The sequence below is a fragment of the Ranitomeya variabilis genome, chromosome 7 (genome assembly GCF_051348905.1).
Source record: "Ranitomeya variabilis isolate aRanVar5 chromosome 7, aRanVar5.hap1, whole genome shotgun sequence".
NCBI lineage: Eukaryota > Metazoa > Chordata > Amphibia > Anura > Dendrobatidae > Ranitomeya > Ranitomeya variabilis.
This window is the reverse complement of record NC_135238.1, coordinates 47,554,325-47,577,945: the sequence shown is the minus strand read 5'-3', so window position 1 is coordinate 47,577,945 and position 23,621 is coordinate 47,554,325. Positions and strand designations below refer to the sequence as shown.

The 23,621-nt window shown below is 45.5% G+C and overlaps 1 protein-coding gene across 1 annotated transcript in view; it reads right to left on the bottom strand.

Moving 5' to 3' along the window:
* Nucleotides 1–23,621, bottom strand: part of LOC143785872 (uncharacterized) — a 113,337-nt gene that overhangs the window by 68,665 nt on the left and 21,051 nt on the right. The window contains exon 2 of the mRNA XM_077275007.1: nt 18,337–18,445. Within this exon, the coding sequence (XP_077131122.1) occupies nt 18,337–18,397 (61 nt within the window). The 5' untranslated portion in view covers nt 18,398–18,445. The remainder of the gene's footprint in view (nt 1–18,336; nt 18,446–23,621) is intronic.

Here is a 23,621-nt window from a genome sequence, read left to right as displayed (position 1 = left end):
ATGTGTGTGGGCAACCAATCACTAAGCATGTGTGTATCAGCCACGCCCACTCCACATAGCAACCAATCACTAAGCAGCTTTCATTTCACCAGAGCTGTTTATAAGAAGCTGAGCTGTGATTGGTTACTATGAGGAACAGTTTTCCTTGTGGACAGTTGTGGTAACAGAGGCCTATTATTCTTATCATTTCTATGGTGTTATTGTCCCTCTGTAAGGCTATGTGCACACGTCAGGAATTCTGGCAGAAATTTTCCTGACAAAAACCGGACTTTTCTGCCAGAAATCCGCATGCGTTTTTTTTTGCGTTTTTTTCCCAATGCATAGAATAGCAGGAAAAACGCGAAAAAAACGCAAAATTAATGAACATGCTGCTTCTTTTACCGCGATGCGTTTTTTTTCGCGGAAAAAAACGCATTATGTGCTCAAAACATGCAGAATGCATTCTAAATGATAGAATGCATAATGTATGCGTTTTTAATGAGTTTTTATAGCGTTTTTATCGCGAAAAAACCTGAAAGTGTGCACATACCCTTAAGCTGGAAATAACTTATTACCGTGCTGACACAGACCACCCTCTGACACAGACTGCAGGGGGAGCCCAGTATCACACAGGATAGGATTAGATACACGGCTCAGCAATCAGTATCACACAGGAGAGGATTAGATACACAGCCCAGTATCACACAGGATAGGATTAGATACACAGCCCAGTATCACACAGGATAGGATTAGATACACAGCTCAGCAGACAGTAACACACAGGACAGGATTAGATACACAGCCCAGTATCACACAGGAGAGGATTAGATACACAGCCCAGTATCACACAGGATAGGGTAATTCCATATCAAGTGATCCAAATATGAATTTATTTTTTTTATCTGACGTCTATAGGTTATTTTTTTTTTTTTATTTAGTACAACTTTAGTTCATTACAAATTAAAAGTTTGGAATTTTTTTCTTTAGAAGTCTGTAAAAAATTAACTAATGAAGTTTTGAAAAAGCGCAAATTTTGGCCTGGTATGGTTTTACATTTTTTATCATATCTCGGGCTAGAATTAAGGTAAAGAGTTGGGAGAGGCATCATTTTTCTCAGAACGGTACCGGCTTTCATTTGATATGTCACAAGACTATGTTTCTTTATATTTTGTTTTGTCGAAATCAAATTCAAAATTTTTATAAAAAGTGGGTAAAAAATACCCGTATTCGCGCTGGTAAAAACCCTGAGAAGAGAGTGTAAATACATAAAATAATAAATAAAATTCATAAATGCCTGCACTGAGTGCTGTCTGCAATCACTAAATGTCCATGGAACACACCTCCCGATTGATTTAAAAGGGGAACTGTGAAATAAATAGAATCTTAAAAGTAATTTCTGTAGCAGTGGAAATCTTACCCCAAAGCGTTCAAGATGTCAGGTGCAGTGTTGTAGTAGTAGACAGTATTCCTCCGTAATGAGTGAGGTACTTGGTTGCAGACTATGTTCACCAGCCACGGCTGGTGACGTTACGTTGAAGAAGATGATATCCAATTCCGCTCACATGCGGCAGCTGCCCCGGCCGATGGCAGCTTGCCGTTGCGCTGAGCTCGCACTTACGGCGGTGAAGACTCGTGCATGCAGGTGATTGTCCTTCTGAATGCGTAGAGTGAAGTCGGCGCTGGGAAAGGACCTGCGTGCCGGTGTGAGTAATGTGACCGCCCACGTGAGTGAAAAGTGCGCTACGAAGTGTGCTACGGATGGCAGTAGGGACCACAAAAGATCAACGCGTTTCGGAGACGTCTGTCTCCTTCCTCAGGAATGGGCCCTACCCCAAAATAGCCGTCCTTATAACTGCCATCCGCCCAATCTAATTATTGGAATCCAAAAAGTTCCACCCCGCTGTTTAATCCGTTAGGGATGACAGTGTTCAGGGTGAAAATCCATCTTGTCTCCGCTCGTGACATGGTTTTAATAAAATTACTGCCCCTCCAATGTGGGGTTATTTTCTCAATGCCTATAACCTCCGTGCCATATGTAGATCCATTATGATAATCAGCAAAGTGCTTTGAAAGGGGATGTCCCATAAATTTCTTCTTTATATTTTGGATGTGCTCACTGATCCTTACTTTTAGAGGTCTTTTTGTGCGCCCTATATACACCTTTTTGCAAGGGCATATTAAAGCGTATATGACCCCTTTAGTAGAGCACGTGATGAATTCCTTTATATTGAATTCAGACTGATCCTTACAAAACTTACTTTGCTTTTTTTTTGTACCTGTTTACACATAGTGCATTTCTGGCATGGAAAAAAGCCTTTTAGAAATTCCCAAGATAAAGTGATTTGTTTGCAATCAGATTTATTTTGTATGGTGGGGGCTATAAGGTTGCCTAAATTCCGGCATTATTTCAGGGATACAGTGTCTCACATCCAATTTATCTAAATTTGTTGATTGCCATCTTCAAAGATTGGTAACACACCTTCCGGCTTATCTCAAAGATAGTGCCCATATTTTAAAAATTCTGCAGAATACTAAATGGCAAGAAAATTACATATTGGGCACTCTTGACATCGCCTTCTTGTACACGGTGATTGATCATGCTAAAGGATGTGATGCTGCCAAGTATTTTTTAAATAAATATTCTAATGTACCTACGGAACAAATTGAATTCATAGGGGAATGTATGGAATTCATTTTAACACAATTATTTTATGTACCAGGAGGACTACTACTCCCAGCAATGGGGTACTGCTATGGGGACCAGGTTCGCGCCAAGTTATGCGAATTTATATGTTGGAAGATGGGAAGAGTCTTTTATTCACCCTCAAGGTGTTCTACGCGCGAACCTGGTCCTCTGGCAACGGTTCATAGACGATGTGGTTTTTATATGGTCTGGGGGTAGGGAAACATTGAATAAGTTTTTAATCGATTTAAATAAAAATGATTTTTATCTAAATTTTAGCAGCAATGTCAGTGACTGTGAAATCAATTTTCTAGATCTTAAGATTTTTATAGAGGAAGATACCATTCACACACGAACTTTCCATAAGCCAACAGACTAACAGTTTTATCCCTCTGGACAGCTGTCACCTCCCCCAATGGCTGTTAAATATTCCCAAAAGCCAATACATGAGAATCCACAGAAACTGCTCAAAACCCCAGGACCACGATAAGGAGGCAAAAATTCTTACAAAAAAATTTCTACAAAAAGGATACAATGAGGAAATGTTGGGGGTAGCCAGGAAAGAAGCCTTCTCTAAACCCCGTCAGGAGTTTTTTAACTCAACTACTAAGAACAAGGACGAATTAAATTGTATCCCAATTATCACTCAATTTAATGCCAATTCACATCTTCTACGCAAAATAGTAAAAAAAACACTGGCACGTTTTAAAAAATGATAAAGTTTTGGGGGACACAATATCAAATCAGCCCCGTTTCATATATAAAAAATGCCGGAATTTAGGCAACCTTATCGCCCCCACCATACAAAATAAATCTGATTGCAAACAAATCACTTTATCTTGGGAATTTCTAAAAGGCTTTTTTCCATGCCAGAAATGCACTATGTGTAAACAGGTACAAACGAAAAAGCAAAGTAAGTTTTGTAAGGATCAGTCTGAATTCAATATAAAGGAATTCATCACGTGCTCTACTAAAGGGGTCATATACGCTTTAATATGCCCTTGCAAAAAGGTGTATATAGGGCGCACAAAAAGACCTCTAAAAGTAAGGATCAGTGAGCACATCCAAAATATAAAGAAGAAATTTATGGGACATCCCCTTTCAAAGCACTTTGCTGATTATCATAATGGATCTACATATGGCACGGAGGTTATAGGCATTGAGAAAATAACCCCACATTGGAGGGGCGGTAATTTTATTAAAACCATGTCACGAGTGGAGACAAGATGGATTTTCACCCTGAACACTGTCATCCCTAACGGATTAAACAGCGGGGTGGAACTTTTTGGATTCCAATAATTAGATTGGGCGGATGGCAGTTATAAGGACGGCTATTTTGGGGTAGGGCCCATTCCTGAGGAAGGAGACAGACGTCTCCGAAACGCGTTGATCTTTTGTGGTCCCTACTGCCATCCGTAGCGCACTTTTCACTCACGTGGGCGGTCACATTACTCACACCGGCACGCAGGTCCTTTCCCAGCGCCGACTTCACTCTACGCATTCAGAAGGACAATCACCTGCATGCACGAGTCTTCACCGCCGTAAGTGCGAGCTCAGCGCAACGGCAAGCTGCCATCGGCCGGGGCAGCTGCCGCATGTGAGCGGAATTGGATATCTTCTTCAACGTAACGTCACCAGCTGTGGCTGGTGAACATAGTCTGCAACCAAGTACCTCACTCATTACGGAGGAATACTGTCTACTACTACAACACTGCACCTGACATCCTGAACGCTTTGGGGTAATATTTCCAATGCTACAGAAATTACTTTTAAGATTCTATTTATTTCACAGTTACCCTTTTAAATCAATCGGGAGGTGTGTTCCATGGACATTTAGTGATTGCAGACGGCACTCAGTGCAGGCATTTATGAATTTTATTTATTATTTTATGTATTTACACTCTCTTCTCAGGGTTTTTACCAGCGCGAATACGGGTATTTTTTACCCACTTTTTATATTTATTTCTCTTACATACAATCAATGGTGGTGATTATTTTATTCGCAGCAGTAACATTAACCCTGTAATACTTGGCGCCACTCAGTATATTCATCCGTAAATTCAAAATTTTGAAGCGCAATTGTGAAAAAAAACGTATGTTTTAAATTTGTGAAAAAATGCCTGTGTGTTAGTTGTGTTCTTGTTTATATTTATACAGGGATTCAACTTGGGACCTATCAAATTTTTATTTTATTTTTTAAGCCTTGAATCATCTGATTTTATGTTTGAGTGAGTTTCTTCCCTTTTTCTTTTCAAATTACAACTTATTGAATTCAACATTTATATGTAACAATGTAGAAACACAAAAAACAAATACTGAAGTGCCAGAAGAAATACATCTTAATCATCATAACACAACTTGCACAGCATTTTTAACCTGAATGCATTGAACAAACCAAAAGAAAAAAGGTGATCATATCCTCAAATGTGATTTTCGATATTCAGTCTCATCCTAATTATATGTTAAAAACAAGATTAAAAGAACCAATATTTTTACCACCTATTTATACATGTAAATTATTTTCTACTATATCACTAAACATGTCATTTATGAAGTGTTTAAGAAGAATAGTACAGTAGTTAAATCCTCGTTCTATAAAATATGAACTAATCAAACAATTAATAGTACGTTTTTAAACTGGCCTTTTATCATCAACTAGATGGTGGCCCGATTCGAACGCATCGGGTATTCTAGAATATGTATGTGCCGTATATACTCAAGTATAAGCCGAGATGTTCAGCCCAAATTTTTGGGCTGAAAGTGCCCCTCTCAGCTTATACTTGAGTCACGGTCGGCGGGTGAGGGGGAGAGAGGTCTGTCATATACTCACCTGCTTCTGGGGCTCCTGGCGCTCCCCCTGCGTGTCCCATGGTCTTCGGGTGCCGCAGCTCTTCCCCTGTTCAGCGGTCACATGGGACCGCTCATTAAAGTTATGAATATGGACTCCACTCCCATAGGGGTGGAGCCGCATATTCATTTCTCTAATGAGCGGTAACGGTGACCGCTGACAGAGGAAGAGGCTGCGGCACCCTGAGACCATCTGTCCGGGATAAGGAGCCAGGGACGCCGGGAGCAGGTGAGTATTACATATTTACCTGTCCACGTTCCACACACCGGGCGCCGCTCCGTCTTCCCGTCCTCTTGCTCTGGCTGTTCAGGTCAGAGGGCGCGATGACGTACTAGTGTGCGTGCCGCCCTCTGCCTCAACAGTCAGTGCGGAGAGACGCCGAGACGGGACGCTGAGGAGCTGCGGGCAGCAAGAGAGGCGAGTATGTCATTTTTTTTTTTTTTATTGCAGCAGCAGCATTATATATGGCACAGCTTTATATGGAGCATCTATGGGGCAATAATCAACTGTATGGAGCATTATATATGGTACAGCTTTATATGGAGCATCTTATGGGGCAATAATGAACAGTATGGAGCATTACATGTGGCACAGTTTTATGTGGAGCATCTATGGGGCAATAATGAAATGTATGGAGCATTATATGTGGCACAGCTTTATATGGAGCATCTTATGGGGCCATAATGAAATGTATGGAGCATTATATGTGGCACAGCTTTATATGGAGCATCTTATGGGGCAATAATGAACGTTATGGAGCATCTATTTTTATTTTTGAAATTCACCGGTAGCTGCTGCATTTCCTACCCTAGGCTTATACTCGAGTCAATAAGTTTTCCCAGTTTTTTGTGGCAAAATTAGGGGGGTCGGCTTATACTCAGGTCGGCTTATACTCAAGTATATACGGTAGTTTATTTATGAAGTTATCAGAATAATGCAATTTATACACAGGATTCGGCCGGCTGGGTGCAACCAATTAGCGAAGCGTGGTTCAAATTCCACGCCAATTCGAGGCCGGACTGCACCTGTCGCTGACTGGCCACGCCCGGCTGCGGACAATCAGTGAAGCCAGGGCCTGCTCCAGGTTTTTGAGGGCCCTGGGCAAAAGAATCTCAGTGGGCCTTCCTCTTTAACACATACCACGATTCATGATGCACAAATATAGCAGAGAAATATAGCACAGCCAAGTAGCATACAGCCCACATAGTGTATATAACACGGCCCACGCAGTATATAACACGGCCCACGCAGTATATAACACGGCCCACGCAGTATATAACACGGCCCACGCAGTATATAACACGGCCCACGCAGTATATAACACGGCCCACGCAGTATATAACACGGCCCACGCAGTATATAACACGGCCCACGCAGTATATAACACGGCCCACGCAGTATTTAGCACGGCCCACGCAGTATTTAGCACGGCCCACGCAGTATTTAGCACGGCCCACGCAGTATTTAACACGGCCCACGCAGTATTTAACACGGCCCACGCAGTATTTAACACGGCCCACGCAGTATTTAACACGGCCCACGCAGTATTTAACACGGCCCACGCAGTATTTAACACGGCCCACGCAGTATATTGCCCAGCCACGTAATATATTGCACAGCCACATAGTATATAGCACAGCCACGTAGTATATAGCACAGCCATGTAGTATATAACACAGGCCAAGTAGTATAGAGCACAGCGATGTAGTATATTGCCCAGCCACGTAATATATACCACAGCGACGTAATATATAACACAGCCCATGCAGTATCTATCACAGCCCACGTAGTATCTAACACAGCTCACGTAGTATATAGCAATGTGGGCACCATATCCCTGTTTAAAAAAATAATAATAATAATTAAAATAAAAAATAGTTATATACTCACCTTCCGTCGGCCCCCAGATCCAGCCCAGGCGTTTACCGATGCTCCTTCCGACACTCCGGTCTCAAGAATGCATTGCGGTCTCGTGAGATGATGACATAGCGGTCTCGCGAGACCGCTACATCATCTCGCGAGACCGCAATGCATGGACCAGAGCGTCGCGAGGAGCAGCGGGAAAGGGGACGGAAGGTGAGAATATAATCATTTTTTATTTTATTATTTTTAACATTAGATCTTTTTACTATTGATGCTGCATAGGCAGCATCAATAGTAAAAAGTTGGTCACACAGGGTTAATAGCAGTGTTAACGGACTGCGTTACACCGCAGCGTAACGTTGTGTAATGCAGCCATTGACCCTGTGTGAGCGCTGACTGGAGGGGGCACTGACAGAGTAGGAAGGGGCGAATTCGCCCCTTGCTACTCTCTGTAAGTAGGAAGGGGCGAATTAGCGGCCGGACTGTGCCCGTCGCTGATTGGTCGTGGCCGGCAGCGATGCAGGATTTCTGTGACAGGCAGACAGACAAACAGACGGAAGTACCGCTGAGACGATTATATACAGTGGGGCAAAAAAGTATTTAGTCATTCAGCAATAGTGCAAGTTCCACCACTTAAAAAGATGAGAGGCGTCTGTAATTTATATCATAGGTAGACCTCAACTATGGGAGACAAACTGAGAAAAAAAAAATCCAGAAAATCACATTGTCTGGTTTTTTAACATTTTATTTGCATATTATGGTGGAAAATAAGTATTTGGTCAGAAACAAACAATCAAGATTTCTGGCTCTCACAGACCTGTAACTTCTTCTTTAAGAGTCTCCTCTTTTCTCCACTCATTACCTGTAGTAATGGCACCTGTTTAAACTTGTTATCAGTATAAAAAGACACCTGTGCACACCCTCAAACAGTCTGACTCCAAACTCCACTATGGTGAAGACCAAAGAGCTGTCAAAGGACACCAGAAACAAAATTGTAGCCCTGCACCAGGCTGGGAAGACTGAATCTGCAATAGCCAACCAGCTTGGAGTGAAGAAATCAACAGTGGGAGCAATAATTAGAAAATGGAAGACATACAAGACCACTGATAATCTCCCTCGATCTGGGGCTCCACGCAAAATCCCACCCCGTGGGGTCATAATGATCACAAGAACGGTGAGCAAAAATCCCAGAACCACGCGGGGGGACCTAGTGAATGAACTGCAGAGAGCTGGGACCAATGTAACAAGGCCTACCATAAGTAACACACTACGCCACCATGGACTCAGATCCTGCAGTGCCAGACGTGTCCCACTGCTTAAGCCAGTACATGTCCGGGCCCGTCTGAAGTTTGCTAGAGAGCATTTGGATGATCCAGAGGAGTTTTGGGAGAATGTCCTATGGTCTGATGAAACCAAACTGAAACTGTTTGGTAGAAACACAACTTGTCGTGTTTGGAGGAAAAAGAATACTGAGTTGCATCCATCAAACACCATACCTACTGTAAAGCATGGTGGTGGAAACATCATGCTTTGGGGCTGTTGCTCTGCAAAGGGGCCAGGACGACTGATCCGGGTACATGAAAGAATGAATGGGGCCATGTATCGTGAGATTTTGAGTGCAAACCTCCTTCCATCAGCAAGGGCATTGAAGATGAAACGTGGCTGGGTCTTTCAACATGACAATGATCCAAAGCACAGGGCAACGAAGGAGTGGCTTCGTAAGAAGCATTTCAAGGTCCTGGAGTGGCCTAGCCAGTCTCCAGATCTCAACCCTATAGAAAACCTTTGGAGGGAGTTGAAAGTCCGTGTTGCCAAGCGAAAAGCCAAAAACATCACTGCTCTAGAGGAGATCTGCATGGAGGAATGGGCCAACATACCAACAACAGTGTGTGGCAACCTTGTAAAGACTTACAGAAAACGTTTGACCTCTGTCATTGCCAACAAAGGATATATTACAAAGTATTGAGATGAAATTTTGTTTCTGACCAAATACTTATTTTCCACCATAATATGCAAATAAAATGTTAAAAAAACAGACAATGTGATTTTCTGGATTTTTTTTTTCTCAGTTTGTCTCCCATAGTTGAGGTCTACCTATGATGTAAATTACAGACGCCTCTCATCTTTTTAAGTGGTGGAACTTGCACTATTGCTGAATGACTAAATACTTTTTTGCCCCACTGTATATAGATGTGTCCCTTCTAGTGGGTGAAACGTAATCTTGTCCATAAGCACTTACTAGCAATGGCCGTCTCCTTCTGTGTCAGAGTATGTGCGGCTGTCATGGTGCTCGGCTCCACCTGAGTCAATATCTGATTTTTGTTCACTTTTAAAATGTCTGGCTTTCTTGGATACACAAAGGACGGCGCTGGACCAGAAGGTGCAAAAAAAGTCACTTCTACTTCTTCATTTACACAATCTTTGGAGAGTCCAGTAGCCGCCACCAGTGCCAATCATATTTACAGGTCACATAACCAGTTATGTCATTCATTGCCGATCTTGTGCCGCCTTCTACCACTTCATGGACTTCACGGTCTTTGCTGAATGAAAAAATGTTTTTATTTCTGTTTCACTACATGAAATGACAATGCGGTACTGCTGAGTCCGTGATGGGTTCTGCTTCCTGTAACCGATGTTTTCACAAACTCTCCTCCTCCTCCTCGTAGTCCTGGTTTGTACAATACATGAACTGGATTGTTAAGAATCTTTTTCTCTCTCCATTTGAAGAGTTGCATAGGTGCTCAGATTTGGCAGGGCCGCCATCAGGGCATTACAGCCGTGACTGGCGTATGGGGCCCGATGCGGGCAGAGGGGGCCCGCATCGGGTCCCGTCTCATCTGCCCACCGGGCCCCTACCGGCAGCCGCAGTTAACAGCCGCCAGCCAATCTGAGGCTGGCAGCTGACGTCAGCCGCAGCGTGCATGTCGCCGGCGTCTGACGTCATTGTCAGTCGCCGGCGAGTGCACGCTGCAGCTGCTTGGAGAGAGCAGGAGCGCGGGAGGTAAGCAGAACTTGTTTTTTTTTAATCGAGAGCGGCGATCTGGGGGGGGCGGGCCCGGGGCAGGGTGCTGGACGCCGGGGGGGGGCAGGGCGCTGGACGCCGGGGGGCAGGGCGCTGGACGCCGGGGGGGCAGGGCGCTGGACGCCGGGGGGGCAGGGCGCTGGACGCCGGGGGGGGGGGGGGGGGGCAGGGCGCTGGACGCCGGGGGGGGGGGGGGGGAGGCAGGGCGCTGGACGCCGGGGGGGCAGAGCGCTGGACGCCGGGGGGGGCAGAGCGCTGGACGCCGGGGGGGGGCAGAGCGCTGGACGCCGGGGGGGCAGAGCGCTGGACGCCGGGGGGGGGGGGGGGGGGGGCAGAGCGCTGGACGCCGGGGGGGGGGCAGCAGAAAGCTGGACACAGGGGGATCATTCCATGTCAAGTGAACCAATGATTTTTACCACTATATTTTTAATTCTTTTGAGATTTTGTTATTTGGTAATAGTGTGTCAGAGAATGCAAAATATGAAGAAGAAAAAATTCTAGATATTTTTTTTTTTTTTTTTTTAATTGATTTTCAAAGTTCGGAAAAAGTGCGAATTTCGGTGTTGCCTGCCTTTACATTTCTCCCCATAACTCAGGCTAGAAAAGAGGTAGAGAAATCAAATTAACACCATTCTACTCAGAACTGTGCAGGCTTTCACCAGATATGTCACAAGAGTATCTTTGATAATATTTTACCTATGCGAACGCAAGCGTAAAACTTTAAAATGCATTTCCGAAAAAAACGTTTAATTTAAAAATTTCAAAAACTGCACATGTGCCTGCTATGCTCCTAACCACATCTGTACCAAAATACAAGCTGGGATCATGATGGGATCATATTTTAAAAAATAAAACTATTACAGTGTCAGTTCAAAAATCTTGATTTCAGATCTGTTCAGCCTGTGGTGTAGAAGTGTGGGGTCCATATTTACCAAATAATCCATGATTGTTAGATATTCCTGTATTATTTTATTATGTTACAGCTTAGAAGCAGGAGAGGACAGAGGAGAATCTTTGTTAGGGCTGAGGATGACCAGGGGTAGACAGTGACTGCAGAGCAGATGACAGGCCGGCAGCTCCAGCCTCCACAGACCGTATTCACACCAAATCTTATCACCGATGCAACTCCTCAAATGTAGGGAGAAAAATAATTCTTAACATCCAGTTCATGTATTGTACAAACCAGGACTACGGGGAGAAGGAGGAGAGTTTGTTATATTGGTTACAGGAAGCAGAACCCATCACAGGGACTCAGCAATACCGGACTGTCATCACATGTAGTGGAAATAAAGACAGTGACGTCCATGACGTGGTAGAAGGCGGCACAAGATCGGCAATGGATGACACAACTGGTGATGTGACCTGTGAATATGATCGGCGCTGACGGCTACTGGACTCTCCAAAGATTGTGAAAATGAAGACGTAGAAGTGACTTTTCTGCACCTTCTGGTCCAGCGCCGTCCTTTGTGTATCCAAGAAAATCAGACATTGTAAAAGTGAACAAAAATCAGATATAACTCAGGTGGAGCCGGACACATGACAGCCGCACATACTCTGACACAGAAGGAAACGGCCATTGCTAGTGAGCGCTTATGGACAAGATGACATTTCACCCACTAATAGGGACACATTGATGATAACAGGCCAGTGTAAAAACCTACTATTAATTGTTTGATTAGTTCATATTTTATAGTACGAGGATTTAACTGCTGGACTATTCTTCTTAAACAGTTCAGAAATGACGTTTAGTGATATAGTAGAAAAAAAATTGTTCCATGTATAAATAGGTGGTAAAAATATTGGTTCTTTTAATCTTGTTTTTAACATTTAATTAGGATCAGACTGAATTTAGAAAATCACACTTGAGGATGTGATCACCTTTTATCTTTTGGCTTGTTCAAAGAATTCAGGTTGAAAATACTGAGTAAGTTGTTATGATGATTAAGATGTATTTAGGCTACTTTCACATTAGGGTTGTGCACTGCACGTCACAATGCGACGTTGCGGCGCACCGACGCATAATGAAGCGCCGCACAACGGGGGCAGCGGATGCTGTTTTTCAACGCATCCGCTGCCCCATTGTGAGGTGCGGGGAGGTGGGGGCGGAGTTCCGGTTGCGCATGCGCGGTCGGAAATGCTGCAGACGACACACCAAAAAACGTTACATGCAACGTTTTTTGGTGGCGACGGACCGACGCAACCGTCGCACGACGGTTGCGACGTGTGGCAATGCGTCGCACTGCGTCGCTAATAAAAGTCTATGGAGAAAAAACGTATCCTGCAAGCAATTTTGCAGGATGCGTTTTTTCTGCAAAACGACGCATAGCGACGTGCAGTGCACGACGCTAGTGTGAAAGAGGCCTTATTCTGGCACTTCGGTATTTGTTTTTTGTGTTTCTTTATTGTTACATATAAATGTTGAATGCAATAAGTTGTAATTTGAAAAGAAAAAAGGAAGAAACTCGCACAAACATAAAATCAGATGATTCAAGGCTTAAAAAAAAATACAAATTTGATCCCAAGTTGAATCCCTGTACAAATATAAACAAGGACACAAGTAACACACATGCATGTTTTCACAATTTTAAAACATACGTTTTTTTGAGAATTGCGCATCAAAATTTTTAATTTGATTTCTCCAAAGCAAAATATAAAGAAACATAGTCTTGTGACATATCAAATGAAAGCCGGTACCGTTCTGAGAAAAATGATGCCTCTCCCACCTTTATATCTTAATTCTAACCCGAGATACGATAAAAAATGTAAAGCCATACCAGGCCAAAATCCGCTCTTTTTCAAAACTTTAAAAATCTGTAAAAAATTAACTGATGAAGAAAAAAATTCTAAACTTTTAATTTGTAATTATCTAAAGTTGTACTTCATAAAAACAAAAAATAAAAAAAATCGAAGACGTAAGGTAAAAAAAATATTCATATTTGGATCACTTGATATGGAATGACCCAGGGGGGGCAGAAAGCTGGACACAGGGGCAGAAAGGAGACACAGGGGGCAGGATGACAGACATGGCGGCATGACTGGAGACACTGGGGCATGACTGGAGACCCTGGGGCATGACTGGAGACCCTGGGGCATGACTGGAGACCCTGGGGTGTCACGATATGGTATGAAATATCATATAAGTTGAGTTTCTCTTGTCAGCCCAGGATGTGGGCTAAGAAACCCCCCTTCTCTTTTACTTCAGAGTTGAGCTTGCCTTGCCAATGTATGTGAGAGGGGAGTTTTATTGAAGAAAGGCATTTACGACCGGCATTTCCTGCCGTGTAAGCTCTTGTCCAGCGATCACTGGACTAGAAACTTCTAGAATCATGAAAGTCCTTGGTTCTGTTTTTGTAAGATATTAGGCAAACGATTTAAAATACGAACACCAAAATATATCGTCATAATCACACTCGGAGGATCTACGCATCACTCTAAATACGGGCGTCTAACTCCATCGGGTGAAGACGTAGGGATTGCTCTGTAAATAATAGGACATATTTGATCTCACTAGAATGCCAGCGATAATACGAGATGAATGCTGGGTATGGTACGATTATGATATGATCTGTAGCAAAGTTACGGGCATCAGATATATTTAATGCCCAGTGAGTAATACTGAAGAAGTAGGAGGGGTTGGAAAAGCCAGCCCTTTCTGTGAGGTCACAGACTGCAGGTTTTAAGTTGCTGGGAGACTTTCAGGAGGCAGATTTTGAGTTTTTCCTGGACAGACCTGAGCACGCCCAATGAGCTGGGACGTATGGTTGCCTGCAATGCAATGATCTGAGAAATGTGAGTGTTATCTTTTCTTCATTTAATCCTTTTATTTTCATAATTACCTTGTACATATTTGCAATTGTCTCATTTGTAACATCTTTGTAAAATATTTTTATAAAAAGCACTGCCTACATTTTGTGGGGTATATCCTTTCATGCCAGTTCTTCCTCCCTGCTCTAAAAACGTACCCTAAGTCTCTTGAAGGGAAATTACGCTACTGTTTTGGGTTAGCTCCGGACCCGTTTAATCGGAGCTGGTGGCAGCTTACCGTGTGCAGGCTTTTGGGGGTCACTGTAGCGACTGCGGCTTGATAATTATTGTTCCTGCCTGAGTGGGAGTAGTTATCGCGTCGCTGCAGCGTGCCCAATAGCCAGTACATAGCAGGCAGCCTTTCTGGCGACTAATTACCCAGGGTGCAGTACCTAATCTGACCTGAGAGTAAGGGGGGCGCCAGAGAGCTGCAAGTGTTGAGTGAAACTGTAAGCGGGATACACAAATCCTTGCAGTTCATGGATATTGAAGAGCAGTGGGATACCTAAAATAAGCCCCTGCTGTAAACTAAGAGGTCAATAACCTTGTGTGTGTTTTTTTTCATCACATTGTGGCAGTGGAGGGATAACTAGGATAAGCCCCCTGCACATGTGATAGCCGTCTGCTGGTCTAAAGTCACCCCAAATCCGTGACATATTGGTGGCAGTGGACAGGAATCCCTGTGGATTTTCGTGACCAACTGCTGGCCACGGCTAAGGGATCGTGACAATTGGTGACAGTCACGGTGTGAATCGTGACATAGGGCATGACTGGAGACACTGGGGCATGACTGGAGACACTGGGGCATGACTGGAGACACTGGGGCATGACTGGAGACACTGGGGCATGACTGGAGACACTGGGGCATGACTGGAGACACTGGGGCATGACTGGAGACAGATGGGGCAGGAATGGAAACAGGTGGGGCAGAATTGAGACACAGGGGGCATGATTGCAGAAATGGGGGCATGATTGGAGACGGGGCAGAATAGTAATACGGGCATGATTGGAGACAGATGGGGCAGGATGGATACGATGGAGACAGATGGGGCAGGATGGGGAGATCATATGGGGCAGGATGGATACTCATTAGGGCAGGATGGGAGAACATATGGCTGACGCCAGGAATGAGACACACGGGGCCAGGATGGCAAATATTATTACCATAGGGGCTAATTAAGGGATATTATTACTGCAGTGATGTATTTATTTTATTTTTTGAGTGCACTGTTTTAAATGGAAGGGCGGTCCTATTACTGTGTAGAGTGACACTATGTCGCCTTCTTCATGTGGTGTAATGTAGAAGTTGGGAAAATTAAGTAATGTGTTCTGCAAGTGGAACTCGAGATAACGGTGTTATTTCCTGCAGAAACGAGTCCTGGCTGCATGAAGTGATGGCGGTCTGTGCGGGATGAAAGATGAAGGACTTCACCTAGAGACGTCACTGGTGAGTCAGTGTTACCTATACACTGACACTATACACTGTACACTATATACAGAGCTCCTGTGTACAATGTCACCAGTGATCACTGTATTACCTATAGACTATATACAGAGCTCCTGTGTATAATGTCACTGGTGATCACTGTATTACCTGTACACAGACACTGCATACTAAGTACAGATCTCCTGTATATAATGGCACTTATGGTGATAGTATTGTGTTTTATATTATTATTGATCAGTATTGTAGTATTCAGTCACTATGTGGTGGTAATATGTGGTCTGGTCATGATGTTGTGGTATTTGTTCCTTGTATTTGATATTATTCGATCACTGTGGTGGTAATATGTCATCTGGTCATGGTGTGGCGGTATTTGTGCCTTGTAGATAGTATTTTAGGTCACTGTGGTGATATGGTGTCTGGTCATGGTGCTGTGGTATTTGTTCCTTGTATGTGGTATTATAGGTCATTTTAAAAATTGAAAAATAAAAATATACCTAAATTGTACTGCATATTTTAACAAATATTTAATAGGTTACAGTAGAGTAGGGCCCGGCCAAAAGTGTCTACCTTGTCATTTTGGTGGCTTAAAAAATCTTTTGGCCAAAAGAAAAGCTGCCGGCTATATATGTGTGATCTGGTGATGGGAACTGTCAATGTGTGATAGGTGAGAAGTGGAGTTTTTCCAAGAGAGAGCGGTGGGACTGTGGACAGTTTGAGGGGTGGAGCGTGGAGGCGGGGTTGGGGTGGAGCCTGGGCGGAGTCTCAAGGGGGCCCCGGAAATTTTGCCAGTATGGGGCCCCGAAATTTCTAGTGGCAGCCCTGAGATTTGGTCTAAATATGGCCTGTGGAGGCCCGAGATGCCGGCCTGTCATCTGCTCTGCATTAACTGTCTACCCCTTGTCATTCTCAGGTTGGGCCCTAACAAAGCTTTCTCCTCTGTCCTCTCCTGCTTCTAAGCTGTAACATAAAAAAAATAATACAGTAATATCTAAAAATCATGGATTATTTAGGAAATATTGACCCCACACTTTAAGACCACAGGCTGAACAGATCTGAATTCAAGATTTTTGAACTGACACTGTAATAGTTTTATTTTTTAAAATATGATACCATCGCGATCCCAGCTTGTATTTTGGTACAGATGTGATTAGGAGCATAGCAGGCACATGTGCAGTTTTTGAAATTTTTAAATTAAGCTTTTTTTTTTTCGGAAATGCGTTTTAAGGTTTTGCGTTTGCATTCGCATGGGTAAAATATTATCAAAGATACTCTTGTGCATATCTGGTGAAAGGCTGTACAGTTCTGAGTAGAATGGTGATTAATTTGTTTCGCTATCTATTTTCTAGCCTGAGTTATGAGGAGAAATGTAGCGGCAGGCAACACCAAAATTAGCACTTTTTTCGAACTTAGAAAATCAATAAAAAAATAAAATAAATACTATTACCAAATAACAAAATCTCAAAAGAATTAAAAATATAGGGGTAAAAATCAATGGTTCACTTGACGTGGAATGACCCGATAGGATTAGATACACGGCTCAGCAGACAGTATCAGTATCACACAGGACAAAATTAAATACACAGCTCAGCAACAGAATGTGCCAAAGGAGAGGACCTTTTCATTCCAAGAATTCCTCTCATTCCATCTGATTTGACTTTTGTTTTTAAACACCTCCAGTTTCCAGTTGGACTGGCATTTGCAATGTCCATTAACAAGGCTCAGGGACAGTCCTTGAAAGTAGTAGGGATCGATTTGCAATCTCCATGCTTTTCTCATGGTCAACTTTACGTGGCCTGTTCAAGAGTTGGAACTGCCAAAAATCTGTTAATCTTTGCACCGGAAGGAAAAACCAAAAATGTTGTTTATCCAAAAGGCTCTTGAATGAGTTGAAAATAAAATACTATCAATACTTAGGTAATTGTTTAGTTAATTTGTGTTGCAAATCTGTAGTGTTGAGTATATGTGAAATGTTTTATGTGCAATATAATCATTGTAATTTATTATAACTAACCACAGTTAGTTACTGTGCTCGGGCAACGCCGGGCTCTTCAGCTAGTCATATCTACTCTTCAGTGAACACTACATATCGACCACTGGCACCCCATCTTCCATGTGACAGAGTGCAGGACTTGCTCATATTATGTTACTTGTGCCTAGAGAAATGCTCAGATGTCAGTGCTACTAGGTGGTGTATTAGGAAGTCATGGCCATGGAGCAAATATAAAGCTGGATAAGCCCAGGCAATTCTCTGCTTTCTCTTATAATCTACTCCTGGCTGTGACTATCAGACAATTGTCATAAAACAGGTTGTTTTTTTTCTAATCTCCATCTAGTTCAGTATAACAAATAGATTACTTAGGTTATGTATTAATCCTGGAACCAGAACCATGATGGATATGATGTAAAACACTAAACTAGATACTTTGCCAGTGAGGTTTGTCATGTCTTTGATGATCTATCATCCCAGTCTATTCTTAAATCTATATTATAGATACACAATCGGTCTTATTACATATTGCACCATTACCTTGTCAGCCCTATATAATCTGTATTTTAGCTGAATGGGGAAATCTATGGCCAAAAAAACTGAGAAAACACATAACAAAACTTCAATTTTCCAGTCCGGTGAATGACGAGAATGTGACTATTCTCTGCTTTATTTAATGGTGACTCCTCACTGGGGCAGTTACCTGTAGGAACGTCCTCTTTGCACCACTCATGATCCTGCACATCATTTTCTCTTTTCTCCATTATGGCCTCAACATCAATATTCTTCAGATATTTGCCTGGATGTCAAAGCTGTGAAAGTAATAATGTAGAAGTCACAAACAGAAGGAAAACTCACATGGAATGTTCTAGATGGAGGATTTAACTACAAGCTCATGGGGCACCTGAGCCACCAAAAGATGCTGACTAGTGATGAGTGAGTATACTCGTTGCTAAGGTTTTCCCGAGCGCGCTCGGATGATCTCCGAGTATATGTTAGTGCTCGGAGATTTCATTTTGTTGACGCAGCTGCATGATTTACAGCTACTAGCCAGCCTGAGTACATGTGGGGGTTGCCTAGTTGCTAGATAATCCCCACATGTAACCAAGCTAACAGTCGGAAATCATGCAGCTGCGGCTAGGAAAACTAAATCTCCGAGCACTTACAAATACTCGGAGACCACCCGAGCGTGCTCGGGAAAACCCAAGAAACGAGTATACTCGCTCATCACTAATGCGGACATCTCCGCCTCACTGGCGCTGCCAGCAGTCAGTACGGCGGCGTGTAGTGATAGAAGCAGGCGTTACTGTAAGTAATTACATTATGGCAAAGTCATTTCCTTCATTAACCCCTTAGTGACTGGGACAAATGTTTGAATTCTGACCAATGTCACTTTATGTGGTAATAACTCTGGAATGCTTCAAGAATTCCCACTGATTTTGAGAATGTTTTTTCGTGGCACATTATAATTTATAATAATGATAAATTTAGGTTGATATGTCTTGTGTTTATTTCTAAAAATAAAATATATCAGAAATTTTACAAAAATGTAAAAAAAATTGCAATTTTCAAACTTTCAATCATTATCCCTTTAATCCAGATTGTCATACCACAGAAAAACATTAATAAACTAGATGGGTATTTCCTGAAGGAACTACAGATAGTGCTTTGGAATGGTGCCCGGGTTGCCCCAGCAAGACTTTCACACTTGGGTGCCCCTCAGGCGCTGTTTTGGTAGTTGTAGCCACTCTGGGTCCGACTTGGCGGGCGGCGCCACTCTGGGTCCGACTTGGCGGGCGGCGCCACTCTGGGTCCGACTTGGCGGGCGGCGCCACTCTGGGTCCGACTTGGCGGGCGGCGCCACTCTGGGTCCGACTTGGCGGGCGGCGCCACTCTGGGTCCGACTTGGCGGGCGGCGCCACTCTGGGTCCGACTTGGCGGGCGGCGCCACTCTGGGTCCGACTTGGCGGGCGGCGCCACTCTGGGTCCGACTTGGCGCGCGGCGCCACTCTGGGTCCGACTTGGCGGGCGGCGCCACTCTGGGTCCGACTTGGCGGGCGGCGCCACTCTGGGTCCGACTTGGCGGGCGGCGCCACTCTGGGTCCGACTTGGCGGGCGGCGCCACTCTGGGTCCGACTTGGCGGGCGGCGCCACTCTGGGTCCGACTTGGCGGGCGGCGCCACTCTGGGTCCAATTTGGCGGGCGGCGCCACTCTGGGTCCAATTTGGCGGGCGGCGCCACTCTGGGTCCAATTTGGCGGGCGGCGCCACTCTGGGTCCAATTTGGCGGGCGGCGCCACTCTGGGTCCAATTTGGCGGGCGGCGCCACTCTGGGTCCAATTTGGCGGGCGGCGCCACTCTGGGTCCAATTTGGCGGGCGGCGCCACTCTGGGTCCAATTTGGCGGGCGGCGCCACTCTGGGTCCAATTTGGCGGGCGGCGCCACTGGGTCCAATTTGGCGGGCGGCGCCACTCTGGGTCCAATTTGGCGGGCGGCGCCACTCTGGGTCCAATTTGGCGGGCGGCGCCACTCTGGGTCCGATTTGGTGGGCGGGGCACCTCTGGGTCCGATTTGGTGGGCGGGGCACCTCTGGGTCCGATTTGGTGGGCGGGGTCACTCTGGATCCGATTTGGTGGGCGGGGTCACTCTGGGTCCGATTTGGTGGGCGGGGCACCTCAGGGTCCGAAATGGTGGGCGGGGCCCCTCAGGGACCGATATGGTGGGCGGGGCCCCTCAGGGACCGATTTGCTGGGCGGGGTCACTCTGGGTCCGATTTGCTGGGCGGGGTCACTCTGGGTCCGATTTGGTGGGCGGGGTACCTCAGGGACCGAATTGGTGGGCGGGGTCACTCTGTGTCCGATTTGGTGGGCGGGGTCACTTCGGGTCCGATTTGGCGGGTGGCGCCACTCCGGGTCCGATTTGGCGGGCGGCGCCACTCCGGGCCCGATTTGGCGGGCGGCGCCACTGTGGCGGGCGGCGCCACTCCGGGTCCGATTTGGCGGGTGGCGCCACTCCGGGTCCGATTTGGCGGGCGGCGCCACTCCGGGTCCGATTTGGCGGGCGGCGCCACTCCGGGTCCGATTCGGCGGGCGGCGCCACTCCGGGTCCGATTCGGCGGGCGGCGCCACTCCGGGTCCGATTCGGCGGGCGGCGCCACTCCGGGTCCGAGTTGGCGGGCGGCGCCACACTGGGTCCGATTTGGCGGGCGGCGCCACTCTGGGTCCGATTTGGCGGGCGGCGCCACTCTGGGTCCGATTTGGTGAGCGGGGCAATAATTATAATAAGACTACAGATAGTGCTTTGAAATTGTGCTGTGCTATCACTTTAAGAGCTGATATTATCTGGCAAAACTGTGCTGGGGTCATGTACAGTTCGCAGGCGTTGGCATAGTAACTGGGCCTGACTGCACATATCAATGAGCTAATCAGCCAGGTGGCAGGTACATTTCAATTTGCCTCAGAAACCCGGCCATTATAACCTATGGGAAAATTTCCCTATTGAAATGCATTACAATGAGGGGAAAAAACATTTTCAAACGCAAATTGCGCCAAAACTACAAATCCGATCGACACGAAAAATACTTAGCACACCTCTTGGGGACGCTGGCTTCGAAATGACACCTCACTGGAGTCTGTGAGTGAAGCGGTTCGGGCCGCATTACGTGCGGACTGAATAATAATAAGAAGAACTAGATGGGTATTTCCTGAAGGAACTACAGATAGTGCTTTGGAATGGTGCCCGGGCTGCCCCTGCAAGACTTTCACACTTGGGTGCCCCTCAGGCGCTGGTTTGGTAGTTGTAGCCCCTCAGGGTTGAGGCCACTCTGGGTCCGATTTGGTGGGCCGGGTCACTCTGGGTCCGATTAGGCGGGCGGCGCCACTCTGGGTCCGATTTGGCGGGCGGCGCCACTCTGGGTCCGATTTGGCGGGCGGCGCCACTCTGGGTCCGATTTGGCGGGCGGCGCCACTCTGGGTCCGATTTGGCGGGCGGCGCCACTCTGGGTCCGATTTGGCGGGCGGCGCCACTCTGGGTCCGATTTGGCGGGCGGCGCCACTCTGGGTCCGATTTGGCGGGCGGCGCCACTCTGGGTCCGATTTGGCGGGCGGCGCCACTCTGGGTCCGATTTGGCGGGCGGCGCCACTCTGGGTCCGATTTGGCGGGCGGCGCCACTCTGGGTCCGATTTGGCGGGCGGCGCCACTCTGGGTCCGATTTGGCGGGCGGCGCCACTCTGGGTCCGATTTGGTGGGCGGGTCACTTTAAGAGTTGATATTATCTGGCAAAACTGTGTCTTGGTACAGTTCGCAGGCGTTGGCATAGTAACTGAGTCTGACTGCGCATATCAATGAGCTAATCAGCCAGGTGGCAGTTATTTTTAGAAATTGCCTCAGAAATCAGGCCCATTATAAACGTTTGGGAAAATTTCCCTATTGAAATGCATTGAAACACTTTTTTCAAACGCAAATTGCGCCAAAACTACAAATCCGATCGACACAAAAAATACTTAGCACACCTCTTGGGGACGCTGGCTTCGAAATGACACCTCACTGGAGTCTGTGAGTGAAGCGGTTCGGGCCGCATTAACTGCGGACTGAATAATAAGAAGAAGAAGTTAACCACGATGGAATAACAGTATAGTGCTTTGTTCCAAAGCACTATAATAAAAAAACAAAAACCTGCTATTCTCACCCTCCGTAGTCCACCGAGGTACATGCAGCTGCCGCCATCTTCCGTTCCCAGAGATGCATTGCGTAATTAGTCATCTGGGTAATTTCGCAATGCAATGCATCCTGGGAACGGAAGATGGCGGCAACCGCGCACGCATCGCCAGAGCTTCGCTGGATCCCAGCGGGTGAGTATATAATTATTTTTTATTTTAATTATTTTTTTAACAGGGATATGGTGCCCACACTGATATACTACGTGGCCAGTGTTAGATACTATGTGGGCTGTTATGTACTGCGTGGCCTGTGTTATATACTGCGTGGCTGCTATATACTGCGTGGGCTGTTATAAAGTACGTGGGCTGTGATATATACAGTTTGGCCTGTGTTATATACTGCGTGGCCACTGTTATATATTGTGTGACCTGTATTAACGCATCGGGTATTCTACAATATGTATGTATGTATATATATGTATATATATGTATATATATGTATATATATGTATATATATGTATATGTATGTATGTATGTATGTATGTATGTATGTATGTATGTATATATGTATATATGTATGTATGTATGTATGTATATAGCAGCCACATAGTATATAGCACAGGCCATGTAGTATTTGTCGGCTATATACTACATGGCTCCTATATACTACATGGCCTGTGCTATATACTATGTGGCTGCTATATACATACATACAGATTCTAGAATACCCGATGCGTTAGAATCGGGCCACCATCTAGTACAGAATAATGAGCCCCATATGTTACTACATTTCTAAAAAAAGAAAAACAACAAATACTCATTTCTCCCTGTTGTATTCCCCGCTGCCAGAGCTCCAGAGTCCACTGCTCCGGTCAGGTCTCCTCAGCACATTCTAAGTTCTGTTTATCTGACATCTCAGCACAGAGAGCGCTGTAGTGACAACAACGTGACCTCTGCACTGAGACATCTCAGATAGAATGACGCTAAGCAGACTGGAGCAGCGGACACCAGCGCGCTGGCATCGGATTCGGGCCCCCCTACCTGTAGTGCATCGAGTCCCAGATCATCAGCTCAGCTAGCCGGGAGCAGCAGCAGGAAGGTCTGCAGCAGAATTCCGCCATTTTCTGCCACCACCCTTCAGGCTCCCACATGACTCTTCTAGTCTTCTTCCGGGACAGGTCCTGTTTGTACTGCACATGGCAGCCATTTTAGCGCATGTACAGTACAAACTTCAGGGGTGGGGAAGGCAATTCAATGGATGGTGTTTTTTTCTGCCGGATGCTACGGACAGCAGAGAAAAGCATCAGGTTTTTATGTACTGTCCGTAAAT